At 32.5% G+C, this 27,844-nt stretch overlaps 5 protein-coding genes across 7 annotated transcripts; 3 read left to right on the plus strand and 2 right to left on the minus strand.

Annotated features, from left to right (window-relative positions):
• Positions 1–954: 954 nt before the first annotated feature.
• On the plus strand, positions 955–3,951 carry LOC108338837 (cell number regulator 6). The gene is made up of 4 exons (XM_017575878.2): positions 955–1,259; positions 1,895–2,009; positions 2,561–2,835; positions 3,530–3,951. Exons 1-4 carry the CDS (start codon positions 1,155–1,157, stop codon positions 3,755–3,757), a joined length of 723 nt encoding a protein of 240 aa, XP_017431367.1. The 5' UTR covers positions 955–1,154; the 3' UTR covers positions 3,758–3,951.
• A 4,800-nt stretch (positions 3,952–8,751) lies between these two features.
• Positions 8,752–15,194, plus strand: LOC108338876 (NO-associated protein 1, chloroplastic/mitochondrial). 3 transcript variants are annotated; one of them, XM_017575929.2, is made up of 13 exons: positions 8,752–9,174; positions 9,273–9,458; positions 10,265–10,351; positions 10,468–10,551; positions 10,801–10,882; positions 11,577–11,635; positions 11,982–12,027; positions 12,504–12,622; positions 12,999–13,112; positions 13,185–13,292; positions 13,400–13,489; positions 14,329–14,438; positions 14,619–15,194. In XM_017575929.2, the coding sequence occupies exons 1-13, from the start codon at positions 8,800–8,802 to the stop codon at positions 14,866–14,868; spliced, it is 1,710 nt and encodes a 569-aa protein (XP_017431418.1). In that variant the 5' UTR covers positions 8,752–8,799; the 3' UTR covers positions 14,869–15,194. The 3 variants fall into 3 exon arrangements, with proteins under 3 accessions (XP_017431418.1, XP_052733659.1, XP_017431419.1); XM_017575930.2 differs by having other exon boundaries at positions 8,753–9,174; positions 10,468–10,547; positions 11,577–11,597; XM_052877699.1 differs by lacking the exon at positions 13,185–13,292.
• An 845-nt stretch (positions 15,195–16,039) lies between these two features.
• On the plus strand, positions 16,040–18,146 carry LOC108340105 (probable aquaporin TIP5-1). Its single transcript, XM_017577330.2, has 3 exons — positions 16,040–16,314; positions 16,966–17,216; positions 17,662–18,146. Exons 1-3 carry the CDS (start codon positions 16,179–16,181, stop codon positions 18,037–18,039), a joined length of 765 nt encoding a protein of 254 aa, XP_017432819.1. The 5' UTR covers positions 16,040–16,178; the 3' UTR covers positions 18,040–18,146.
• A 760-nt stretch (positions 18,147–18,906) lies between these two features.
• LOC108340121 (polygalacturonase) lies at positions 18,907–22,177 on the minus strand. The gene is made up of 9 exons (XM_017577347.2): positions 21,864–22,177; positions 21,634–21,759; positions 21,324–21,488; positions 21,193–21,219; positions 20,888–21,095; positions 20,717–20,798; positions 20,513–20,621; positions 19,458–19,574; positions 18,907–19,364 (listed from the first exon to the last, which is right to left on the minus strand). The coding sequence occupies exons 1-9, from the start codon at positions 22,110–22,112 to the stop codon at positions 19,143–19,145; spliced, it is 1,305 nt and encodes a 434-aa protein (XP_017432836.1). The 5' UTR covers positions 22,113–22,177; the 3' UTR covers positions 18,907–19,142.
• Positions 22,178–26,346: 4,169 nt separating this feature from the next.
• On the minus strand, positions 26,347–27,609 carry LOC108339492 (GRAS family protein TF80). Its single transcript, XM_017576620.1, has one exon. It carries the CDS (start codon positions 27,607–27,609, stop codon positions 26,347–26,349), a length of 1,263 nt encoding a protein of 420 aa, XP_017432109.1.
• Positions 27,610–27,844: the final 235 nt, after the last annotated feature.

Below are 27,844 nucleotides of genomic sequence, written 5' to 3' on the forward strand. Positions count from 1 at the left end.
AATCACATAATAACGTAGAAATGATGTTAAAATATTATAAAAAAAATGTAAAAAAATGTTTTTAAAGTATTCTTATACTATAATTTATACCATTATCTTTTCACACCCAACTAATTTATATACTTACTTTATATACCTGTTATTTTACCTTTTAATTTCTCTCTTTCTTTGCATTTATAAAAAATTAATTTTTTCACTGACCAAAATATAGTTATAGGCTGATTCTCGTCTATAAGTGGTGTGACACAACATTTTCCCTGTCAATTTTAAGGTCATGCATTTATAGTTCTGATTAATTTATATGTGAAATGTGACCGAGTTTGAAGAGAAAATAATAAATATTCATTTACGTCAAAATTGACAGTCACATAAGTTTTTATTGCATTTAATAAATTATAAGGATTCAACAGTCAGCTGTTAATGTAATTTAAGATGTATTAAAGGCGTGTTTTAAATAACTTAAGTCAAATATAACAGTATAAAAAAGTAGAAAACCTTATTTTTGGACTGTTTTTGGATTTCTTTTCATAAAAAGATTACCTAAAACGTCTTTTAAAATAAGTAAAGTATTAAATATATTTTTATTATTAGAAGTGAAATTGAAATTTGTTTTTATTTTTATTTTTAAAATTAAAAAATATATAATTATTATAATTTAATAATAGTTTTCTAAACATCGTTTAATAAACTCAAACAAATTAATTTTATTTGGTTAAAAAATATATGTGTTTATATTTTAATTTTATTATTAAAATGTATCCAAATTTAAAAAATAGACAATTCGTATTTATATGAAAATTTAGAAACTAAAAAATATAACTAATCCAAAACTAAAAAAAGTAAAATAATTTTTTTATTTTTTTTAAATAATAAAATTACATTAATATTTACCTACGTATTTTTTTATAAAAAAAGAAAACAAAGTTTACCTGAATAAGAGGCGATAAAAGAAAGGTATGACCGAGGAGAGTTGACTAGAGTAAGCAGCGTTCCAACGCTGTTTCCTTTCTTTTCTTCTCCCAAGTCCGAGACGAGATCTACTACATCGTTGTTCTGTTGCTCCGAAATCCTTCAGATCTTGTCCGTTTTCTGGCTCTGCTTTCTCGGCGTCTAAACTGCATCGTTTTGGCGTTGATAATCGTGGAATTGGGGAGATGGAAGAACGGAAGCAATCGCGTTATGTGAAGTTGACCAAAGATCAGACACCTGTCGAAGATATTACCCCTGGCGAACTCAATCAGCCAATACAGGTTCCTCAGGTAAGGATTCCACTTCTTCTCTCAATTAATCCTTTTATTCCCCAAATTTGTATGTGTAACGATTACGGGAAAACCGTGTTCAAGGGTTCTTCACTGATTCTGTTCCATTTCTACTGCAAGTGAAGAAATCACGAAGGGGATACATACTCTGTTGTGTTAATTAGTTTGCAATTGCAGTCATGCATGCACTCTATCAAATGCGAATCATTTATTTTTGTTTTAGGCCGCATTCGTTAAACCTTCACTCGTTTCTTTTTAATTTGTCCGGTGTTTTACACTGTACGCGCTGAATTCCCTTACTAGCGTGGAATTAAATCTAGGAACCGCAAACGTGCGCCAACCCCACAAATTGAATCATTAAAACTCCAAATTTAATTGTATACCTGTGTTTAGGGAGATATTGGATTGTTTTAAAATAGTGTAATACTTAACATTCCTACTTTACACCATATGATAACTTCGTACAAATTGTATTTTTTTTTTGTTGATTTGACTGTTCAGGTATAATGTAGATCTTATAAAGTTAGGCGTTCATAAAACGATTTTATTTTGATACATTTAAAATGTAAATCGTGTTAATCTTAATATATGAAGAATTTCTAAATCATTTTGGATTGATCTGTGATGAATTTCAGTTGGATGTTCGCAAGTGCCCTGAATGCAGACAGCCGCTACCTGAAAGTTATGCACCTCCTGCAGATGAACCTTGGATGACTGGGATCTTTGGATGTGCTGAAGACAGAGAAAGCTGTAAGTTAATACATGACGAAGCTCCCAAATTGTACTGGTATTGGGATAGTAGCTATGATATATTCTAGATTAGTCAACTGAGATTTTTGGAGTGGCTGTGAATAGCCTTCATGGGTTTTCTTTTGCCAACGTAAATGTTTCTAATTGATGCGATTTAAACTTTACTATATAAGGCTAGAATGCAGATCCTTGAATTCACTTAATGCTAACTAGTTGTCTTGCCTGATACTAAAGTAAAGAGTGAGCATCGTTATCACAAATTTTTATAGACTTCCTTTGACCAAGTTGTTCTCTTTCAGTCAAAGTATCTTCAATATATGTATGTTTGGGCTATGTCTTAAACTTCAATGTGAAGGATATATATATATATATATATATATATATATATATATATATATATATATATATATATATATATATATATATATATATATATATATATATATATATATATATAAGTATAGATATAGGAGGAGTTTGCATGTTGCTGACATTTGACGTACTATAGTGGAAAGCTGCTACCTTTTACATGTTTTTGGTCTTCTTTACAGGCTTGACTGGACTGTTTTGTCCTTGTGTATTATTTGGGCGCAATGTAGAAAGATTGAAGGAAGACACTCCTTGGACTGGGCCATGTATTTGTCATGCCATTTTTATTGAAGGTGGCATTTCTCTGGCAATAGCAACTGCAGCTGCAACTTCCCTCTTTCCTGTTGACCCAGGGACTGTATGTCTCATTGTTGAGGGTTTATTTTTTACATGGTGGATGTGTGGCATTCACACTGGTCAAGTGCGGCAATCCTTACAGAAGAAATATCACTTGAAGGTATATATATATATATATCTTGAAAATATTTTTTCATCAGCACAAATGGTCGAGTTAAATATGGAGTGTATGAGATATCCTTCTAGTAGTTATTAGTTTTGCTTCAAGGCGGGTAACAATCACGTCCTTCAGTTAAGAGTTTATTCTGTTTGAAAACCTGCTTTTAATTTCTTTTTGAACAATATGGTGACAAGGCAATTTTTATGGAAGTGGATGCATATTTTGAACTACACCATTGGAATGGGACCTATATAGACCTGATATCTCCAATATAATTAGCTAACCATGAAATCCTGAAAAACTTGTAGTGTTATCTTCTGTTTTCTTTATACTACAGTGCCAGACATGTATTCTCTTCCTTATCTGATGCAACTGGTAGAACTACTCTTCCTTGTTTTTCAATAGTGGTCGGGACAATTTATTTAGACATTTTGCGTCATTTATGAGAACATGGTCATGCTAACGTGGGGTAAGAACCTCGACATTAGGCAAGCACCACAAGATCAAAAGTCTAATGGCTGATTGTCACAGTGGAGGATTTCAGATGGTCAAATTCAGTTCATATAGCATTTGTTGTGTTTCTTAAAAACTCAATACTGGCGCATACATGATTTAGTTAATTCTTTTTTGTACTGATAAAAAAAAAGTTAAGTCTTTCCTTTGATCTTTAATTTTACATGTTTTATGATTGCAGAATTCACCGTGTAATGCATGTTGTGTGCATTGCTGCTTGCACTGGTGTGCCTTGTGTCAGGAACACAGGGAGATGAATGGAAGGCTCTCAGACAACATGTTTTCAGAAATGACCGTTGTAAACCCTCCTCCCATTCAAGAGATGAAATCTACAGATGAGAAGGAAACTGCTGAAACGTCTTCACCCAACAACAACGATCATACTGATTTGGAGATACAGGCTGTATAAGGAAGGCATAGCATTGTTAATATCATGAGATTGGGGATACCATGCGTTCTTAATAGGGATTTTTTTTTTCTTTTGACCTTTTACTGGAGTTCTTTCTTCCTGCTTCATTGGACGATTCACATGTAGGTTTATCACATAAACACAACTTTCTTTGGCTTTATACAGCCTAATTATACCGAATCCTTAGTTTTAAATTTCTTTTCCAGTTTCAACCATTACACATCACATCACGCAACATCTGCCAGTAACTTTCTTTTGATTTTTTTTTCGGTTTATTTTTCGTATTTATTTATTTCAATCAAGATGTTAACAGCTGAATTATTTTAAAAAAAATCAGCTTCTAATTGATCATTCTGGTGAAGTGCTAAATATCGATTTGTTAGATTTATTTATGCATAGAAACCGAGACTTGTTCCAAAAACACTGAAACCTGCCAATACACTTCATGTTTGCATGTGACTAATCCAATGTATCTAATGTATGATAAATAAAACAAAAACTAAACAAGTGGGTTACGTTAGGTATAAATCAAAACGAATTTGGACTCTCAACCATTTTTAACAAATGGTAAATTTTATTTGCAGTCCCAATAACTATTTTTTTAATACATCACGTTTTATTTGATAAAAGAATCCAAACAAATAATTAAACGAACAAAAGTTTTACATTTCTCGAGTTTTCTTATAGTACAAGTATACGGATTATACATTTTACAATTATTTTTCATTTATTTAAAATCTAATATATATATATATATATATATATATATATATATATATATATATATATATATATATATATAAAACCATAGAAAACAGTATAATTTAGTAAAAAAAATGTTTGATGAAATAATCATTAGGACTAGTTCATTGGGTAGTTGCGACTTATAATCCTCACCGGTTATTGAATATTTTAAAACATCATTATGCGGTCAGGGCGGTGGTGAAAGATTATTAAACGCAACAATTGAGTGTAATTAAAATTATCCTTGTCTTCTGTGTTGTTGTGTTTATCCATATCCCATTTTTATTACACATCATCATGAAGTTTAACCAGAAATAATCCAATTGACAAACGTATTTTATCAAATTGATTGAAGTCGTAGTAAGATTCTGCTCGCCATTTATTTAGAAACAAGATAAAAAGCTTATACCCAACTCATAAATAAAGAGAAAACAAAAATATGGTGGTCATTATCCACAGCTAAAGGAATTTGTGTGGGCGTTGACTGTGCCAACAGGGATCACAGTAAGGGCTTGGCAAATCCAATCATTCTTCTTCTTTCCCCGTCTCGTGAGAAAATTGATCAAGAAGGGTATGGGAGACGACGACGTATTCTACGGCAACGACGACCACAGAGAAATGAACGACGACATGTATAAAGAGGATGTGATTGAGTCGATGAGAAGAGCACTTGAATCCAAAGACCTGAAGCGCAGACAGAAAAACCGCTGCTTCTCCTTCTTCCTTTCATGCTTAGAGTTCTTCGCACTCCTCCGTGGTTTCATCAACTTCTGACATTCTTCACTTCCCTTCATCTCTTGTAACTACTTTCTGCTTTTCATTTTCTTACTTTTTCATTCGCAATCTCTAGATCATACACTGTAAATTATTTAGTTAGGTTTGGATTCTGTTTTCTTCTGTTCATCAATTCCTCTGCCTCGCATCCTAAATTCATCCTTTTGTATCGTTCAGATAATTATTGGGTTACCATTCCCTTTGATTTAGACGCAATAATTATAAGAATTACTCATTATCATTGTTTAATTATGAATGATTATTCGATTATAAATCTTCTACCTGTTTAAAAGATATTATTAGATCACACTTCCGTAATTTGTTTATATATATATATATATATATATATATATATATCCATAATTATTATACTAAAATAAATAATAATTAAATATTTTTGTAAATATATACATTATTATTAACCGTACAAATTACACATATGATAAAAGCTAAAAACTAAGATACTATTACCTTTTTAATCATATTATCTTTTAATTTAAATTTAAAAAACAATTTAAATTAACTTGTGAAGATTAAAGATATGATTTGTGTATTTTTTAAAATAATAAAACTAGATTCTGCTCTATTGTATTCTGTTTGGTTTAAACTTTTTCTGTTAAGATTTTTCTTATCATTTGTCTGCAAAAAGATTTGATAAAGCTATATAAGTATCAGTATAAGGAACGAGCGAAGATCAAATCGAGAAGTGCGAAGTTGAGAGTGGGAAGAAGATCACAGCGAGAAGTGCGAGGGTTTTTGTGACAGAAGGATGTCGTGGGAGAGGAGAAAGCTGAATGTGTGTGACCTGGGAGACGTGTTCTATGGGTACGAAGATTACATGGAACTAAACGAGATTATGTATAATGAGGACGTGATTGAGTCGATGAGAAGAGTTAGAGAATCGAAAGAAGAGAGGAAAAGAGAAAAAAAGCGCAGCAGCTCCTTCTTCGGTCAATGCTTCAGCTTCCTCAGGCTTCTCCGTTCTTGCTTCAAGCTCTGCTGAGCCATGTTTATACTGTGAGTGATAGGCGTTTCAGATTCTTAATTTGGAGATCATCGCGTCGTCTCAAATTTTTGACACAGAAAACTAATTAGGAGAATCAAATTCTTGTGAAAACTTACTTTCTTTAATTATTTAATTCTTTAATATATACAAATCTAACTCACTTTTTATCGCCATCATCCATTTGTTTGTATTTTTCTGGTCCTCCATAGCTTCGTTGATAAAACTCAGTTACGTGTAACTGAGAGTGAAAATCACTCACGGTGCTGTGAGATTGGTTAACTGATTTCACTTTTTTTTGTAAATGTGGGACAAAAAATTATTTTTGTTATAATTCAACAACTATTATTCAATGTGATTTTTTATTCTGTGATAATATTAAATGTTTTTGTTTATGGTTTATATTTCTTTCTGTTTTTTTTTTCTAAAAATTTTTAAATATTAGTTTGATTTACTGATCTAACATCCTTGAACTCTATAAAGTGAATAATTTCCACAATTAAAAAACGAAAAAAAAAATGGGAGTAACTACAATGTAGTAACAAAGTAAACTCTCTTTGAAAAACCTCGACATTTGTTTATTGCGTGTTTATATTCACTTGTTTTTCTTATTATGACAAAAAAATTATTAAATTATAAAATATTTTTTAATTATTTATATTATTGATAAGATTTTTTTAATACACAATTATCTTTTTAATTTTATATTTTAGTAATTTTTTTGCATTTAAATAATTATTCATGATAATAAAATATTTACGTAATAAAAGAAATATCTATAATAAAACTGTAAAAGTTATTTACTTTTATAAGTATCTTTTTCTAAAAAATATTTTATAGGTAAGATTAATGGTATAGATTGTTTTTATCATGAAATGTATCTCTCTCTCTCTCTCTCTCTCTCTCTCTCTCTCTCTCTCTCTCTCTATATATATATATATATATATATATATATATATATAAGACTTTTAATTGTAGATAAAATCTTTTCGAGAATATTAAATTGGATTTAAACAGTTAAAATATATATATTTTGGATGTCGTCATTTATACTATTTGAATTTGTTTCTATTTTATGGAGAATTTTTACATTATTTGAATATAAATATCTAATATCAAATCTTTTAAATTTGGTATAATAGTTAAGATAAAATTTCCCTTCAAAAAGTTAAGATCTTCAAACTTTCATCCTCTTAATTGTTAAACAAAAATATAAAAATGTGTAAATATCCTTATTTGAATACTACAGTTTTGAAATTTATTTTATTTTGTATAATAAAATAGATTTATCTCGTTTCGAATTTCCTTAAATATGTATATAACTATATTTAAAATAAAAGATACGAATTAACACAGTTTCACTGTTATGAATAAATAAAAGTATAATTCAACTATAGCGTACAAGGCATTTTCAAACAAAACTTGTAGAATGGAAATATAAGGAAATAAATAAACAAAATTTTAAAAATAAAAAATAAGAAAAGTTACTTATTATAATTTATGAATAAACTTATAATTAAAAATACAATTTTATTGAAAATATGGTCCAACTTGACATGGATGGTACTATTTATACCCATTACAATAAATATAAATTTATATATATATATAACGTTTTTGTATATTTTCTTCGTAATTAAAATTCTCTACAAAGTAAAATATTAAAAATATCAATTAAGTTATATATATGATAATTATCTTTCTGATTATTTTATATGTCCATATAATCCTTTATTCCATGGAGTCAATAGACATTTGTTGAATCCAATAAATTTGTGTTCTATAAAAATTATTTAATTATCGACATGTATAGCATTATCAATAAAAAATAATAATAAAGAAAAAATATAACATTATTTTATTAAATAAAAATAGTTTTTCATACATATTGAAATCATAAATAAAAAATATATTGTATTAAACAAGATTATGTATAGATCTCAAGGATTAACAAAACTAATTAAACTATCTACTAACTACACATTACGTAAGTGTTTCTTTATATATTTATAGTTGTTTCTCAAGTCGAATAACGTGTTTTTATTTGTTTAGCTTAAAATCAAATGTTTTCAAAACTTTTTCTAAAATTTTGTAAGCAAAATTTCGTACATTAACCAATTTAATGAGAAATGTATGTAATTAGAATAACATTTTTTTTTCTTTTAACAAATTCAAAAAAATATTAAACATGATTTTCATTCATAGCTTAATAAACTCCTTTGTAAGTAATTTTTCTTTACATAATGTGTAATTTTTTCTTTATTGTGAAACAGCATGTAATCACACACAAAAGTTAATAACTATTTAAATAAAGTTATCAATAATACTTAAATTAAAGATAAATTATAAAAAAATCATACGTGTTTCCTTGATGTAAACGCCTAAAACTAATATAAAATATTTTTGTTATTTTATTTAGTTTAATTAATTAACTATATTTAAATAGTTGAATCAAACGCAGCCGTATAAGCTATTTTATTTCAACGTTACTCCTGCATCGATAGCTCGCAAAACCTCAGCAATGGCGCTTAAAACCCTATCCACTTTCCTCTCACCTCTTTCTCTTCCCAAATCCAAATTCCCGCAACATTTACTCACCACCAAGCCTGGCCTCGTTCTATGCGAATTCTCGCGCTCTCAGAAATCGCGTTTGCCCGCCGACGAGTCGGAAGGTACCGGCGCCGCCGCTCCGTCGCCCGGAGAGAAGTTTCTCGAACGCCAACAGTCGTACGAAGCTGCCAAGATCATCCTCAAAGAAAATAAGAAGAGGAAAAAGAAGAAAGATAACGCTGTAAAAGCTTCTCGAAACGTCGCTTCCTGCTACGGCTGTGGCGCTCCATTGCACACTTCCGATGCCGTCGCCCCTGGATACGTTGATCCTGAAACCTATGAATTGGTATTGCTTCAATCTAATTTTAATTTTGCAAGTGTCATTATGCATTGATACAATGGCTGTCTCTGAATTCCGGTGCGCTGATTGCGTATGTGTTGCAGAAGAAGAAACACCACCAGCTTAGAACCGTTCTGTGTAGACGGTGCCAGCTTTTGTCGCACGGCGAGATGATAACTGCCGTTGGAGGACACGGAGGATACCCTGGCGGTAAATTATTCGTTACCGCTGAAGAGCTTCGGGAGAAGTTGGCTCACTTGCGTCACGAGAAAGCTCTTATTGTCAAACTGGTAAACAAGTTGTTTAATTCGATAGACTGAATAATGACCTTAAGAAGCTAGAATTGATTAGACATAGGATTTCGTTGGGTAATGCTTTGCAATTGTATTTACCTTAGATATTTTATAATTTTTGTTCTGAGGATGCATTAGTTTAATTAATTAATGGATGGATTCTTAATGAAATTTAGTTTATTTTTAGAAAAAGAGAAGCTCGTAGCATAAAGCTGGAGAAAATTTTAAACTTAAGTATGAATATTGTTGGATAAACTTAAATTTTTGGGGTTTATCAGTAATTCTAATTTATTTGTCGGCTGTAGCAGGGTCCATTTATTTTGTTAAGCAGTACCAGTTGGTCTGTGTTCAGTTTTTATTTCGATAGTTGGTCCAGTATTATTATGTTAAGTAGATTTAGTTCTGTTTTCACTTTTATTTTGTTGCAGATGTTATCTTTTGTAAATGGCCCAAGGCCCACCTACATGGCTATTTAAAAATATTGTCCGAAAGCTAGCTTTTAGCAACTAGACGGCGGATGCTTGATAAACACTGCTTTGTACCTGTATGTTTAATCAATTGTACCTTCTGACTTGACATTAGATGCGGAGAATATCTGGTAAATAATCAAGGTTATGCAAACAAATTGATGGTATACGTTAAAATATGCTATGCTCTCATTTTATCCAACGAAAGAACTTGTCTCATAAGATATTTCAATCATCATAGAAGATTTCATTTGTTCTGCTATGGTTCAAGTGTGTTTTGTTTACATCAAATTTATGAAGCTTCTTCATCTAACTTGTCAAAGTAACTACTTCTAGGTTGATATTGTTGACTTCCATGGCAGTTTTTTGTCTCGTGTGCGAGATCTTGCTGGTTCTAACCCAATTATACTGGTGGTGACTAAGGTAATGATATGCATGCAGCTTATTGTTGTTTTAATAAGAATTTTCTTTAGCAAGTGTATGATGAGGTTTAAATTTAAGATATATTGTTTTCACGTTCAATATAATTTTCTTTGTAGGTTGATCTCCTTCCAAGAGATACTGATCTTAATTGTGTAGGGGATTGGGTTGTAGAGGCTACCATGAGAAAGAAGCTGAAGTACGTATCTTCTATGTAATAAATTAATTATTTAGTTAAAGTACTTTGTAATTGGTGTAATTGTGTTCCATCATATCGTAGTAGGAGTTCAGAATGACAACGCATTCGCTGAACTGCATACTTTTTTATGTTAAGCTTTACTTTAAAATACAATTTATATAATTTTCTTTCTTTATGTGTAACTAAAGAAAACTTTATGGCATAAGTTGAAAAGTTTAACTCATCAAATTTCAACTGCTGATATTCGTTGCAGTGTTCTCAGTGTTCATCTCACCAGTTCCAAATCATTGGTTGGAGTAACTGGAGTGATATCAGAAATCCAGAAAGAGAAGAAGGTTCTTTTCTCCATTACCGGTTACCTATTTCTTTTTGTATCTGGTTTAAGAGGTTATGTTGAGATTTGTGCTGTCTAAATAGGTTGGAACGTGTGAGCCAACCCCCAGCCCTAGCCCAGCCCCAGCCCCAGCTCCAGCCCCAGCCCAGCCCTAGCCCCAGCCCAGCCCCACCACAACCCCAGCTCAGTCCCAGCCCCAGCCCCACCATTATTTGGATGATTATTCACATCTAAGGCTCTACCTTTTCTACATTTAAATTTTACATCTATAAGATGGCTTCAACTTTGTTACCCATATTTATAACGATTTTGTACCTGTTCTGGAAATGTTAACACTTATGGGTGACCTTGATCCTTATTATTTGGGTTTTATTTGAAATGTTTGTTTTTAATTGAATTTGTTGTATGCTGTAGGCTGCTATAGCTTTTAGACATTCTTGGAATAGGAAGCGTGAGTGGGGTTCTCATTTCTTTTTTGTTTTTCCTGTTGTCAAAAGCATTAAGTTCAATACCAACTACATTAATGCTAATTAATTTTATCTAAGTGATACAATGCTGATTTTTAGCGAAATAAATGTCTGTGATAAGCATGTTGAATTCCCCAAAACATTTGATATTTTTCAATTCCCGTGTTACTGTTTAATTTTTATTTCCTTATTTTTTCTCTCTAATTTTTTTTTTTGTTTTTTTTGTAGGGAAGAGATGTTTACATTCTGGTAAGTCTACGAATTGGAAGTTTGATATTCTTAAGCAGGTTATGATTGACACATGAGCTCATGTTCCTACCCTTGCGCTTATATTGAATTCTCAACGGAATTTATGTGCTTGTGATATCTCTGGTTTATCTCATGCATAAATGAGAGGATTCAGGTGTTAAATTTCACTTGGTTCCTATTTTTTTCCCCTAATATAAAACGTTTACCAGTCTAAATTTCAGTTCAAAGTTTTGGAAGATAGGGCTTTATTGTTTCATTTATAATAAAAATCTTAAAGATTCCTGATGTGTGTCTGTGTATAAAATTCTTTCTCCTTTGGTCATTAAGCTCCTAAACTTATCAGTTTTTCCTGGACATCAATCAATTACAACATCTATTTTACAGGGTTCAGCAAATGTTGGAAAATCCGCCTTCATCAATGCTTTATTAAGTAAGTTATATTTCCGCATAAACCTAAATATGGACTTGGTCTGTTCGTTTTCAGTGATTGGAAAATTGATGTGAATGCTAAATATATATTGCTTTAATTATGTTGAATTCCTGTGTTACCTTGTACATAATTTGGTATTATTTTTTTCCTATATGGTCATTATGCTTGAACACCTCGATCCCTTGGATGCTGGATTTAAAGTAGTACCGAACAGGTTAAACACTATGAAACTATACAAAACAGTGTAGGCTTGTACGTATGATTTGCACTATATAGCAGCTATTTTATGAACTATTTTTTTCCTTTGGCTTGGTTCTTACACAGCTCGAATGACTATGTTTAAATAGACGGTGTATGCTTTGAATGTTTTTTTTTATTAAATTGCCTCCCTTCATTATCTCTTGTTTTGCCTATAATTTAGGCAAATCCGAGGATTTACGTATTTTCAATACTGAATTTTTAATATTTGTTGTCAGAAACAATGGCTATAAATGATCCCGTGGCTGCATCTGCACAAAGATACAAACCAATACAATCTGCAGTTCCTGGAACTACCCTAGGGCCAATTCAAATTAATGCTTTTCTAGGAGGAGGGGTATGTCATTATGATAAACATATGGTTAAACTAACAAGTTGGTCCCTAAGGTATTTGAAAGTTTTTAATTAACAACCATTGATTAGGTCCTTGATCTTGTAAATTTTGAGTAATTGGGTCTGTAGGGTTTGTAAAACTGCCTTAAGTTTTCATTTTACGGCCCTTTTAAGTTGCTATACTAATTTTAGGGACCCCATTCCAAATTTTTTACAACGCGAAGACCCAATTATATATTTTTTAGTTTAGAGACCTAATTAAAAATTCTTAAATAGTTTAGGGACCTATTTTTTTCATTTATCCTCCAAATATATAGGCAGCTATTTAATCTTGTGGTTATTTATTTATTAATTTGTTTATTTTGACAAAACTCATGCAGAAGTTGTATGACACTCCCGGAGTTCATCTCCACCATAGGCAAACTGCAGTTGTTCAATCTAAAGATCTACCTTCCCTTGCTCCTCGGAGCCGATTGAGGGGCATTTCTTTCCCGGTATGTTATGTTCACAACTTGACATTTTACCATTATGGCTACTACTTACTTCATCCTTGTTGTTATTGCTAGAGGTCTTCGGTATCTGCGGACAATGTAGAGCAAGTAGCTTCTATAGAGAATGACTTGAATGCATTTTCAGTTTTCTGGGGAGGTCTTGTTAGAATTGATGTCTTGAAGGTTTTGATTATAGACTTACAATTTTTTCATCTTGTCATACAACTATTTAATTTGCAATTGAATCCCTTTCCTTGTCTAAATCATTTCATCAGTCCTCGTAATTTCAGGTTCTCCCAGAAACTTGTTTGACATTTTATGGGCCCAAGGGACTACAAATACATATGGTACCCACAGAGAAAGCAGACGAGTTTTATCAGGTACTGTGATTCAATGTGTTTCGAGAAACCATTAGAGATTTAACTCAACTCTGTTGCTTACATCTGGGCTTATGGGGAATGTGCTTGCAAATTTGGGCAACCAAGTGTATGTTCAATCCTATGAATCATTGGAAAAATAGTGTTGCTTCAGTTTTTCTTGTGTAATAAAAAAATTGAGAATGAGTTGTGATATGGATTTATTGCCACCAGTTTGTAGCTTTTCTGCTGTTTACTTGAACATTATTCCTGAAAAAAAGAACAGTTTTTGGTACTCCTACTGCAGCTATAGTTTTATGTTTTGTCTTATTAGAGTAATTAGAGGTGAAGAAGCTATGTCAATTCTATAATATTATATAGACCATGTCAACATGTTATATGGTTAGCAATTTGGGTCATTTATATATATATATATATGAATGACTAAAATTACTAACAATCTTCCATTAGTCACATATATATCCTTATAAAATGTGTTATATTTTATGAACTTAAAATTGTCATTATATGTTTTGAACACATTCGAAAGATTCTCTCTATTGATTACACTCGTATGTAGAACTAAAGGAGTTCTCATTGCATCAATCGCAAACAATCCTGACAATGATTACTAGATAAAATCAAATGACATGGATTTATTATAAAATGTCTAATATGAAAATTACGTAAATACGTATATATTTTTAATTGGTCCTTATTTTATCTCAATAGTGGAATTTATAACTACTACCAGTTGTGAATACGTAGAATTGCAGTAGACTATGGAATTTCTCGGAATTGTAAGTTTATGCATCTTACCAGCACTTCTGACCTTGAACGAGGGTTTCTCTTTATTGTCTCAGAAAGAACTTGGTGTCCTCCTGACTCCACCAAGTGGAGGAGAAAATATTGAGAGCTGGAAAGGACTTGAATCAGAACGTAAATTGCAAATAAAATTCGAAGATGTGGAAAGGTATGATCCCGTGTTAGTTCTGTAATAGGTAGCAGCTTTTAGAGGTAAAAGTTTTTAATTTGGTATTCGAATTTTGAAACCTTGTTTATCTCATTCTTTCAATTGATTGATGTCATTTAAGCAAAAAATGCTTTTATTTATGAATAGTTATATGAATTCCTCGTTTTTCTTGTTGCGCAGACCAGCTTGTGATATAGCTATATCAGGTCTAGGGTGGTTTACTGTCGAGCCAGTTGGTAGGTCACGCAAAATCTCTCAATCAAAACCTGTTGAGACTACTGAGGAATTGATTTTGGTCGTGCGAGTCCCCAAACCTGTTGAGATTTTTGTGAGGCCACCGATACCGGTAGGCAAGGCTGGAGCAGAGTGGTACCAGTATGTAGAATTAACAGAGAAAGAAGAGGAAATGAGACCCAAATGGTACTTTTGAACTGTGAGTTTGTTCTATGTATTATTATTCTTTTTGAGGGAGTTGGCTATATCCTCTTCGGATTTGATTCTTCCACCATTACCCAAATCATCCGGCAACCCATTTTCCATTTATTATTAACGTGATTAGTTTCTGAGTTGTACAACGATGCCACCATTTCAAAAGGAGAGAATTTTAACATAGCAGAGAAACGATATAGCAATCGATGGGTTTCGGTCGAATTAAGATAGTGCCAATGGAATTGGTTGTGATCTAGCAAGAAGATTCAATCGATTACTTAAAAATGAAGTTAAAAAGATAGGTTAAATATGTTTATAGTTCTTAAATTTAATGTAAAATTGAAATTCGTTTTTGTTTTAATTTATGTATTTTTTGTTTTAAAAATGAATGAATATATCAATTTAATGATGCTTAAATTTTTTAAGTGTTAAATGAAGTTTTAGATTTAGATTTGAATTGAAAGGTGTTAAATGATGTAAGTAATTCATTGTTTAAAATTCTATTTGATACATTTAAAAAATTTAAAGTAATTAGATTAGAAAACTTATATTTATTATAGTTTTACGTATAAAATATATGTTAAATATTGTTTTACGTATAAAAATTTAGGAAATTATATTTATATTTCTCTAATGCTAAAATAGATGAAATTTATGTATCTAATAAAATAATAATAATCTTTCCATTTACAAGAATGATTGATTTAATTCAAATAAAAAACAGAGACTATAACGAGATCTCTAACTTTTACACAAAAAATGTGTAATGATTAAACTCAAGTTTTAAATACTTTACACGATAGTTTAAGAAGCTGAAATTAATTACAATACAATTATAAGATATTAATTAATTATAAAGTAATTTTACCGTCAACCAATGTTAAATTATTTTAGGAACATCTTTCCGAGTAGTTATTATTTTTATTGAATGATAGTCTAAAACACATGAAACATTCTAACTAAATTTTTAAGGCACAAGTTTAGTTTTTTTAAATATAAAATAGTTTTAAACTTCAATAACTTAAAATGTAAAAAAGACTTCTGAATATTCTAAAATGTTTACTTTTAAATTCAAATAAAGATTCTATCCTTTTAGAATGATTAAAAAATCTTTAAAAAAAAACAATTGCACAAATAACATATTACAGTTAATAGCACGAACAAAAGGTTGATCTCAGATAAGGCGCCACATCGGTCGGCAGTTATAGACGGTTAGTTTTTATTTTCAAATGCATACATCGTTTGGAAAACGGCGTGTCTTTTTCTCTCTTGATACCGTTTTCTCAGTGTCTCTGCCACCTTCAATCACAAATGGCTCCATCTTCTGCCATTGTCACTTCCCGTTTTCATGAATCCATCACTCGCCATGCACTTCGCTCCTATCTCTCTGAGTTCATCTCCACCTTCTTCTACGTCTTTCTCGTCGTTGGCTCTGGAATGTCCTCACGTCAGTACCCTTTTGCCTTTCCTTCCCATAAATACATTTCTAAGTATATGTGTTCTTTCTGTTCATAGGATTTTCAAAAAAAGAAGATAAAAAGGGAACTGGGTCAATTTCTAAAGCCATTATGGTGGGCTTTTTTCATGGCATATGTTACTCATGAAAAGGATTCAGGTTGCAAGTTTCATGTTAGACAGCAATACGCGTTTCTGCACTGAGCATTCAATTCTTGCAGGGTAGTAAACATTCAACAGTGCAAGAGAGTAATTCTCTTTTTAGTGCAAATCAAATTTTTCTTAAGTTAACATGTCCTTGTTCTCGTGTTTTTCTTGTTTTCCGGAAGAATTAGTTTTTTCTGATATAGTTATCTTCTTATAGAATAAACAGTTTCCCGCGTAGCATATATGTCTCTGACATTGGTTACTGTACTTGAATTTCTGCAGTTTGTCTGTAAGTCATTTGAAATGCAACAATAAGTGTTCATGCGATAAAACATCTTTACAACTTACACCCAATGAATCCTTTTACTAATGTCCCTCTTCATCTTTTTAGAAAATGGAGCATGCCAAAAACTAACAGGCTTACATCATCTTAACCTGAGATTTTTCCTTTTTTAATTTTTTGTGATTTGATTTAATGGTGTTGGAGAAATGACAGGGAAGTTGATGCCTGATGCTTCACTGAACCCAACAAGTCTGGTTGTGGTTTCCATTGCAAGTGCTTTTGCTTTGTCTTGTGTTCTGTATAATGCATGGGAGATCTCAGGTGGACACGTCAACCCAGCAGTGACCTTTGCAATGGCAGTGGGAGGTCACGTTAGTGTACCAACTGCACTCTTTTACTGGGTCGCTCAACTTATAGCCTCTGTTATGGCTTGCCTTGTTCTAAGAGGCATTGTTGTTGGCATGGTATATATATATTTCTCACCCTTCACATTTCAATTTTCATATTCCTTTGTTTTCAATGTTTCACTTGATTTTTTTAGATTATATAGTATAATTAGTACATTTGCAATTTAGCCATATCCCTATGTTCGTGTCTGTGTCATGTCCATATCAATGTCCTCATAAGTTTTCATAAGCATGAAGTTAACGTAATGATTTCCAACTTATCAAATAATATAGAGGTTAAAACTTACATGTTTCTGTTAATTTATCAGAACAAGAAAGTGAAATTCTACTAAGAATTGAGTTACCAAAATTACTATCACCTTTATAGATGACTTGGGATTGAATAAGTTTGTAAAACTGTTTTACACTAACATTGAATAACCTATTTTCTTTGTGAATTAAGCCTTGAACATGTAAATGTAAGTCTTGTTTGCTCATTTCTCTTCTATTTATGTATTTTCAGCATGTTCCAACCTACACCATTGCAGAAGAGATGACAGGGTTTGGAGCATCAGTGCTAGAGGGTCTTCTGACATTTGTTTTGGTGTACACAGTGTATGCAGCCAGGGATCCTAGGCGTGTTTCACTGGGTTCCAATGGCATACTTGTAGTTGGGTTTGTGGCTGGTGCAGGTGTCTTAGCCGCAGGTCCATTCTCTGGTGGGTCAATGAACCCTGCATGTGCTTTTGGCTCTGCAACCATTGCAGGCTCTTTCAGGAACCAAGCAGTGTATTGGGTTGGACCCTTGATCGGTGCCACCATAGCTGGGCTTCTTTATGATAATGTGCTGTTCCGTTCTCTGCCTCCAGCAGCAGGGCTTTCAGAAGGAATTGGGGTCTGAACTGTAGTTTTATGCAATATAAGATGTAGTGTTCAACTTTTTGTAGTTCTTACTATCATACGTAACTTATCCCATGTTATGTTATAAGTGTTTGTGGAAAATCTGTCATTGCCATGTTTGTATTAGTAATGGATACATAATTTTCACCTATATTTATGTATTGTGTTTTTTTTTTACTTTAACACCAATATATATATATATATATATATATATATATATATATATATATATATATATATAATTTTTTGTTAATTATTTTTTGAGTATTAGTGTGTTGACAAGCCAACGTGTCAAATACATTCATTCAATACGGTGCTATGTCATTAATTTGTAAAATGATGTAATGTGATTGGCTGAATAAAGGTATTTATGGGACCCAGTTGGCGTGTCAAATACATTCATTCCACACGGTGTCATGTCATTAATTTGTAAAATGATGTATTGTGATTGGTTGAATAAACCCATTATTGGGATCAGGTGTCATTTAAGTGTCGGAGTGAATAATCGTATCAAAGTATTATTATTCTTATTTTTCCTATCATCATAAAAGTTCTTGTATCGTGTCATTGTAACCAGATACAGCCACTTGTTTACAGGGTTGTCCTCTACATGTGAGCCTAAGAGAATTGTAGGCATTGTTTAGATGAATTGAAACAGTTTTTAATGACTTTGTAGACTAGCATGATATTATTATTGTATGGAACTACTTCAGACTTACCCAACCTATGTCCAAGGAAGAAGAAATTGTTTCAATTGTTATCCAAAAAGTTGAGAACTGTTTCAAAATTCAAATAGTAGTCTGACATTGGAAACTGGTTGAAGTTAGTTAAGGTAGTTGAAAACAAAAATGAATTCTCAAATCTCATGTAATGGGAATAGGTAGTAGTTGATATGATTATAGCATTGAAGAATGATATTCCTTCTTTATTGTATATAGTTACATTCTTTATCCCTTTTGCCCCATTTTCCCCTCTATTGCCAAACTATCGTTAAAAGTAGTGGCTGCCAAAAAAGTCAGCTGAGCTAGTCGTCAATTACACCAACCTATATAACCACACTTGAAATTTTTGAACCACTAGCTTTTTCAGTTGTTGAATTTGTTTTCATGGAGTGCATTGAGGAAAAAACTTTCCTCTGTTCACATATCTAACATTTTCACATGTTGCAATGGTGCCACCTCTGCCTTGTGGCTCTAAAATCACATCCTGCAGGTAGATTTGCCTGCATGGGACTGCTCTGCTGCAGTCAAATTTGATAGCCACTTCTGAGGCACTTGTTCCTCTTATGTTTTGGTATAAAACATTGCTTAATTGCACAGCTGAGTTCTGCGTGAAATTTCAACAAACATGTTACGATCACCATAAGAAAGAAAGAGAGTTGCTCTCCATGAATTTTGATTCAGATTGAAAAATTGTTACCTGCTCTTGACATGGCTTGGTTTGGTCACAGTAGTATTGATCTATGATGATGGGATTTGTCACATTTTGCATCATTATGTTCAAAAATTTGATGTTTCTTGCATAACCAGAGCCTCCCTGTGTTGAGATAGAATAAAAGGATATGAAGTAGTTGTAAAAATTAACATCCAATGAACAAAAACTTTGTTGCAAAAGTTGCTGACAATATCTCGAACCGTTCTGAACTGTGTAGATTTTCTGTACTTGACTTATCCGTGTGCTTCAAATGAATATCATTTTAAGCTTTTAGTGTTTCACTTCAATATTGCGCTCAATGTAAACTAGAATGAAGAATCTCACGTGAAATATGAAAAATTATTAAAGACTTTGACGTTATTAAAAATAACAATTATGACCTATGTTGTGTTCAAAGCATTTTTGTGCATCATGCAGTTCCATCAAAAGCAATTGAAAATTGCGTGTGAAACAAAAAATGTCAAAAATTCATAATAAAGCATGACTAAGATAATCTTTGAGCCAATTAGAAGAAAAACTACTTCGAAAAACATGTTCAATGGCTTGTTAGTTCAAATCAAAGGGTGGTCAAGAAGACTAGAAGCAAAAAAGTGGAAATTTTGTCAACCTTGGATGCACTATTTGTCAATATTCTCGTATCATTCGTCAACTTCCTCGTGTTTTAGCCACCTTTATTCCAAAAGTTTAGATTCCTCCTTTCAAAAGTTTTACTCTAATTTTTAACCTCATTTAATCTATTCTTTAACAAACCAAGACATATACATCTAAACATTAATAATAGTCCATAATACGATATACCCAACGAATAACAAATCTTATTAAAATAAACTTTGAAGGACTCTGATTTCATCTTAAATAAGTATAGTTTAAGCTTAATTCAACTTTATAAAACCATCTCGTAAAACCAACTCATACGAGGATTGTATCACTTTTATAGTGTAAATTTATTTTATTTCTAGTTAATTAGATATCTCTAACAAAAGTTGTGAAGTGTCTGATAAGTAATAAACTAACTTTCAAATCAAAAAACCAACTTTCACCTGCCAAGTCTTTATTCTCACTCCATTAGTGGTTCCGGTTAAAGTTGCTCTGTTCACAACCACATTGGACACTTCAGCTTCTGATTTATCAGCTCCCAAGCTACCAATGCTACAGAACAAACATTCAATTTCATACAAAATTTAGTAAAATCAGTGCAAACAACTTGTTTCTGGTATAACATATTCATGTATCTTAAAATTAACCTTATTCCATGTCCAGGGCCGCAGGTGATATCTGTTGCTCGAACGTTTTCTGACCCACTTATTATCGAAATACAATCATCACCTTCAACAAGAAAAGTTGCAAAATTTAAAACTTTTAACGATAGCCATTTTACTTTTTGTAATTTTTCACACACATATTGTGGTTCCTACCTGTCCCAATATGACTATTGCTTATCACTATATTTTGTGTCTCTGCTACATGAATTCCATCAGTGTTGGGGCTGTCCCCTGGTGCTCTGATCACCAGATTCGAAGCAATAACATTGAAGCATCCATCAAAGACTAAGTGCATTTGCTGTGCATCTTTGAACATCAGGTTTCTCACTTCCAAATTTTTGCATTGAAAGAAAGTCACAGCCTATGTAACAAAAATTTCCATGAAAAAGTAAGAGTTAGGAATTGCGTTTCCTTATATAACTTCATAAAACTTCATAGTATTAAGAATACTATTTTACCTTTGGTCTTGGTTGGTCGTTGCATGGCTGTGAATCAAAACAAGGAGAGGAAAGAAATCAATGTCAGTGTTCATTATTACAACAAAAACAGTATAATGAAAATTATTAGAGAAACAAGTTCAGTGACATACAAGGTTAGTGGTTGCTTTGCAGGAGTTTTGCCACCATTTTTTTCCTTTGCCATCGAATGTGCCACCACCACCAACTCTGAAATTTGAAACACTGTCAAACATAATCCAATGTTGTCTATCTTTGTATGCCGACATCTGAGTCCATGCCTCGATTGTGCCATAGAGCTTACATGTTGAATTCAGACAATAGAAAAGTTCGATTCAGATAGACTAGAAATAAAGTTAATTTACAACATATAAATGAATGTAAATGTTATATTACATGTTCATTTTTTAACATTAGTACTTAAAGAAAGAAAATGTATCTCACCATAAAGGCAGTGTTGGGTCGACATGGACCAGAAAATGTGATTGGCTTAAGACGATAGATCCTATTTCCAGGTACCACAAGGATAGACCCTCTTGAACATGCTTCACTCCATGCCTTTCCAAATGCCTGAAGAAGAAGAAAAGTTGACAGAAAGATGAAAGAGATTGAGAATGAACTAAATTTACGCATGAAAGTGTTTTTCTCTTTTTACTGATAACATGATATGTTACCTCGGAATTATCTCTTCCATCTGCCTTGGCTCCGAAATCATCAACATTAACTGTTCCACGAGGGGCAACTCTATTAGCCCTTGTTATAAGACCAAAATGTTCATGTTTTCTCTTGATGAATCTGCCATGATGCATAGGGTAGTGTTTGTAGTTTGTTTTGTAAAGTAGCTCCTCTATGTAATAGCCATTACATAAGATTAATGAAGAGAGGACAATGAAAAGTGAAATAGTTGGTGTTTGTGGAAACATTTTGATGTTTCAGTTTGTGTTGTGAGAAAGGAACAAACTGAAAGAAGGGAAAAAAGTTTGGAAACTGATAGAGATTTTGTAGTGAAGTGCCAAATGACGAGCTAATGGCGTATACTTATAGACAAAATTAGACCTACTTTTCTAGAGTGGGATTTTCAATCTTTAGTTGGAAGAAAATTGCACTGTTAAATAAATTATAGAATGTTTTTGGTTTATTCTAGATCAATGGATAAGTTCTTTTAATTACTTGGTACATTTTATTCAAAGTATTGCAGTTTGAAACTTCAACAACTACATAAATTATCTTTAAAATGATAGCAGCAATAGGTATATTTTGTATCCTTGATAAGCATTTTTGCTCCTTAATATTGATGTTGAATATTTTGATTTATATTTCTTATATGCATGTGTGAAGTGGAAAATTTGCAGAGAAAATTGTAATGAGAATCAGTTAGTTAATTGATGTAATTTTGCCATGATGCAGCACATGCAGTCTCTTATGCAGTTTAGAGAAGATATGGAACTGGTAACTGTCAACTCAGAGTAAGTTGAATGCTTCTACTTATAAGGAACAAAGACCTTTAATCCAATTTTTATGGGGTCTTTGACTTTTTATAGTTGTAATAATCTCTCTAATAATCATTAAAAAGTAATATTCTTGACCCAATATTAAGCAATGCTAAATAATTTGAAGCAGATGAGTTTCTGAAAAGGGAAGAGTAGGTGTCATTGTGGCAATGTGAGGATGGGTTGCATGTGATTTTATTTTAGTGAAAATTTGCCATAATGTGTTATGGAAAACAAAGGTATGGAGCACTAGATGATGGTTTTTTTAGGGAGTTCATTACCGAAATATTATATATAAATATTTATACATGTGATATGGATTTAACCTAAATATATTGTTTTTTCACGACAAAATATATCTTGTAAAGATCTCTTTTTCGTATACCATCTTTTATACTTTCAGATATTGGTTTTCTTGTGTCTGTGTTCGTGTTCGGTCTTCGACGTTTCTCAAGTTAGTAAATTGATCATAACTCCAAAGTCAAATATAAATTAATGCAAAAAAAGTGAAAGTATATTATCATGTTATATTTATAATGTTTTGACCTTGTTGACCAGAGCTTCAATTGGATGGACCACACTTCTATGGGTCCATCAACCGAGAAACTCACTGGTCCAATTACTTGTTTCAAGCACAATTATCTGTTTCAGGCTTAATTACTTATTTCGGGCTCAATTACGTGTTTTAGTACATCATTTTTTTAAGTTAGTGGACATCGTGCCCGAATAGGAGTACATAGTCTCCAGTATCTGATATGTCAACATGACTTAGGGTTACAATCCTTATCTGGAAGGGTTGAGGATCCTAGGTCCATATATCAATATTATTTTTATCTCAAAATCTATTGTGTTGATACAAAATTTTTATATAATATTTAACTTTGTTATTTCCATTAACGTGAATCATTTTCCACACTAGATTACAAGAAGTGTAAGAAGAAGCTACCACACATTAAGCCCATAATTTGAACAATCCATAACCACTAGTGGTAATGTGAATCACGTAATAACTTGTGAGCTTATGTTTATTATATCTTGCACCTGCCCTTCTTGTTAGTTCATTAGTTAGGTTGGTTTGGTTCCAAATTTGGTATACCCCATAACATAACACAATAAATAAAATAGTGCAGAGGTTCACCCTCAAAGATTTATACTTTGCAATTGAAACAGGGAAAACATGAACAGGGTGGGAATTTAGAAAAAAACATATGATAAAGTTTGTAATAAAAGTCGTGTATGTTCGTTGGTGGGTATATGAGTAAGGTATATGGCACAATCTGTTGCGGGAAAACCAAAGAAAATGTTGACAAAAAGTATTGTTTGGCTTTGGATAATTGACTTGGATGAGAAAACATACATACTTCATGTTTTAATAATAACCTACTAAACTGATTAGTGGCGTGACATCAGATTCTTCTCTTACACAGAATCATGCAATAGCAGCCAATAGGATGGAACTAACTTTCTCCTATTAGAATTGTAAAATTTCCAAAAATTATAAACTTAATTTTCGTAATATATTGGAAGAGTTATATTCAATTAAATTTATGAAGTTGAACTTATTGAACGTGTTTGCCTTTGTTGGTTTTAGCAGCTAAGTCATTTATTCGAGGTAATTACTTCTTCCATTCTATCATTTTCTTCATATACCTTATCACTTCTCTTATCATTTCCGAAATTTATTTTTCAAAATAAAATAAACAATTCTGAAATTTTCTTTCAGAAATCAATCACCTCCTCCTTTTACGGAAAATATTTTCCAGAAATTTGATGGAGTGGAAGGTGAAATTTGATGGGGTGCAGAAAGCTTTAGCCTTTATTCAACCTGAAAAATTTCTGTTCGGCCCAAAAGTTTTAGTAGTTAGAATTTTCTAAAGGAAAATGAATGGGTGTTGCTTCCTCCACCACCACACACCACTTCCTCCACCTTTCCATTCCTATTATGCCCTTATATTTAATTTTTGTTTTTATCTTTTTATCCAACAATCAACCACTTTGTTAACAAACGGATGTCACGGATATTGACATCCGTTTAAGACGCTAACTTTGGACCGTTTTAAAACGCTAACGTATATTCACATCCGCTCAACATAGAAGTGATATAGAATGAATGACTAAGCATTAGAGAAACACACGGCCAAGTGCAATGTAAAGGTTGGGTTAAATCAAAATGCACATGCAATCCTTTAGTAGTTTATGCCTGGCAAGAAAACAACTATGTTTTTGAAAGAGAACGGTGAGGGAAACCAAAAGTTATCCAACTCAAAAAGCTAAAACACTAAGAATACAAATTTTCATAACAGTAAAATTTAATACACGCACACCTTATATGCTTTCAATCTAATAAATATTTTCATTTTCATTAAATACTAAATATTCTCTTCAATTAAAGCACCAAATCACTTGAAAGAGAAGCAGAACCCAGAATTTCGAGACAAAAGTGAAGCATAAAATCGACATGCATGAATCCAGAAGCAGTATTGGGACACAGAACAAACTTCAGGTCCAGAAATGGATGACAGAACCGCAAATCCAGAGCACAAACCCTCATTCTCAACACAAATCACAACCTACCCTACCCATCCCAGATTCTCGAGAAAGAAATTCACAACCCATAATCAGAAACCACAAAAATAAAAAAACTATTCAACAAAAAGAGACGACCGAGAAACTCCGATAGGCGTAACAATGCCCAAAACCACCGCACCACCACCGCACCAACACTGCACCACCACCGCACCATGAACACATAAGCAAGGGACCAAAATAGAGATAAAAGAAAGAATGAAGTGGAAACGGATATGGAGAATGAATTGAAAAGAAACGAATTTTGAGAGAAAGTCAGAGTTGGGGGTGGGGGTGGGGCTGCTCTACTGTGTGTGAAAATGAGATTTAAAGTTTTCATAAAAAAAGTAAAAAAAGTAAAAAGAATAGTTTTGTAATTAAAATTTTGTTGGGGAGGTGTAGGAAGCTGTTAGGGGTGGTGGAGGGAGTAGCTCTCAAAATGAATTTGCTGTGGATTGAGTTGGACTAGTTATATTTGGAATGTATTTTCGGTGAAATATGTTAATTTTTAAATATATTTTGGATTGGATAATTTAAAATATGATTTCTGAAAATACATCATGGAGTGTAGAATTTAGAATGTGTTATTTTTAAAATACATTCTGATTGGAATGTATTTCGAATTTTCTAATTTGAAATGTATCTCTAAATCTAAAATTAATTTAAGTTTTTTTTAAGAAAAATTCATTAAGGGTAAAATGGTCTTTTTTCACTTCTATAGGGGTGCAGGAAGAAAGCATACACATTAGGCATTATGTGATACTTTTGGTTAATCTCCTTTTCGCATTGCTTGGCAACGTTGAAAACTGATAAGAACACCTCATTTACTTTTCTTGAACACATTTTTCATTAAGGGATACATTTGATGTCAGTAAGCTTTGAGATATTAAATCAGACTTACACAATATTTTTATCCAATAAAAAAATTATTTCCATAGAACTGTATATATTCAAATATTTTAACAAATAAAATTAAAAATACAATTCTTTTAACACACTATTTAACACATATTCTCCGTTAAATAGTGTGTTTGATAGAATGAATTGGAAAAACACTTCCTGAATAAACTAAACTAAGGCTACTTAGTAAGGTATATACCTTCTAAAACTTCCATGCAGAAATTGAAAACAGAGGAATTTTCTCCCAACAAATAAACAAGAACTGGTTCTTCTGATGCATGTGGTAACCAGGCACATAGCTTTGCAACAACTTTTCTGCAAGCCAAATTCCATTGGAACTAACAGAAGCCATTCCAAATCCAGCCAATTCAAGCCTTGGAATCCATGTTTCTAGTTTCTCATGCCTCTCCTTTCTCTCAACTCCTTCACATGCAACAATGTTCTTGATCTCTTCACCAAGAAGCATCTTCTCCAATAGGCTTCTCCCTATCAATGTTCTTGAAGCTGAGGCTTCCAAGCAATCAAACAGTGTGCAGTAAAAGCTCAAAGCTTTGAACACCCTTTCTCTCAAACTAGCTCCATTAACGTTTGATTCCTGCTCAGTGATCACCATCACTTTGGGTCGGAGCCGCCACAGACCATTCAGAAAACTCTCCATCTTCTGTGATGGACATGGAGAAAAAGGTGAGAGTGCAGAGTCAGGACTTTGATTTATAAGCATCTCAGAAAAAGCCCTCTGAACCTTCGTTTTCACCATCTCATCATGATTTGCAGCCAGAAGAGAATGAAGCCGAAGCACGCAGCAAATCGCAAGAGGCTCACCTTTCTTGATGGGCAATGTCTCAGGGTCAAGGCTCTCCAAACTGCTCACAACAGCGTTGAATTTGAAATGGAAGTTCAACCTTTCAGCTTCAACTTTCAGACGCAACTCCATTTGTTCTAACACTTCCTTCTTCTCGTGTATGGCTGTGACAGTAATCTTCAGATACGGTGTGTTTGTTAAATGCTCTCTCAAACCCTGCATGAGATTACTCCACTGATCTGCGTTGGATGGACTGAGATCAAGCACGTTGATCGCTGTTTCCCCTCGCATGGCTTCTATAATGGTGTGATTTGTGATCGTGTGAGCGATCTTTAAGAAGGGGTAGAAATCAAAGAAGAGCTGATTCAGAAGTTGCTGTTCAGGAGTTGATAATGCTCTCACCAAGCGGAGAACTTTAGGTACACCACGCAGATTTTTGGCCAATTGGCAATGTGCTAGTGCCTCAGTGAAATAAGTGGCAACTCGTTGCATTGAATCGCCATCTGGGGAAGCAAGGTGAGAAAGATTGTAGAGTGCAGTATCTGCATCAATGAAGTTTCCTGATTCAGTAAAACTGGCACACTCGTTGAGAAGTTGGATTATTTTTATGCCATCTTCATCCCAGTCTTTCGATCCCTGCAAGTGGTACTGTGAACCTAACATATACACCACGAACAATAATCAAATTTCTTAAGAGGATTTTCTTAGACTTTAAGTATGTAATCATTACACACTTTCTGACACATAAAAATATATAAACTTTTGTATTTTTTTAAGGAATAAAAGAGTAAAAAGTAGAGAATGATAATGTGATGTAAAAAATTTAGGTGCGTTTACTTTAAGTTTATGACAAAAACCATGAATATGGAGAATAGTTATTAAGTAATGGTATCATGAC

The sequence above is a fragment of the Vigna angularis genome, chromosome 5 (genome assembly GCF_016808095.1).
Source record: "Vigna angularis cultivar LongXiaoDou No.4 chromosome 5, ASM1680809v1, whole genome shotgun sequence".
Lineage (NCBI taxonomy): Eukaryota > Viridiplantae > Streptophyta > Magnoliopsida > Fabales > Fabaceae > Vigna > Vigna angularis.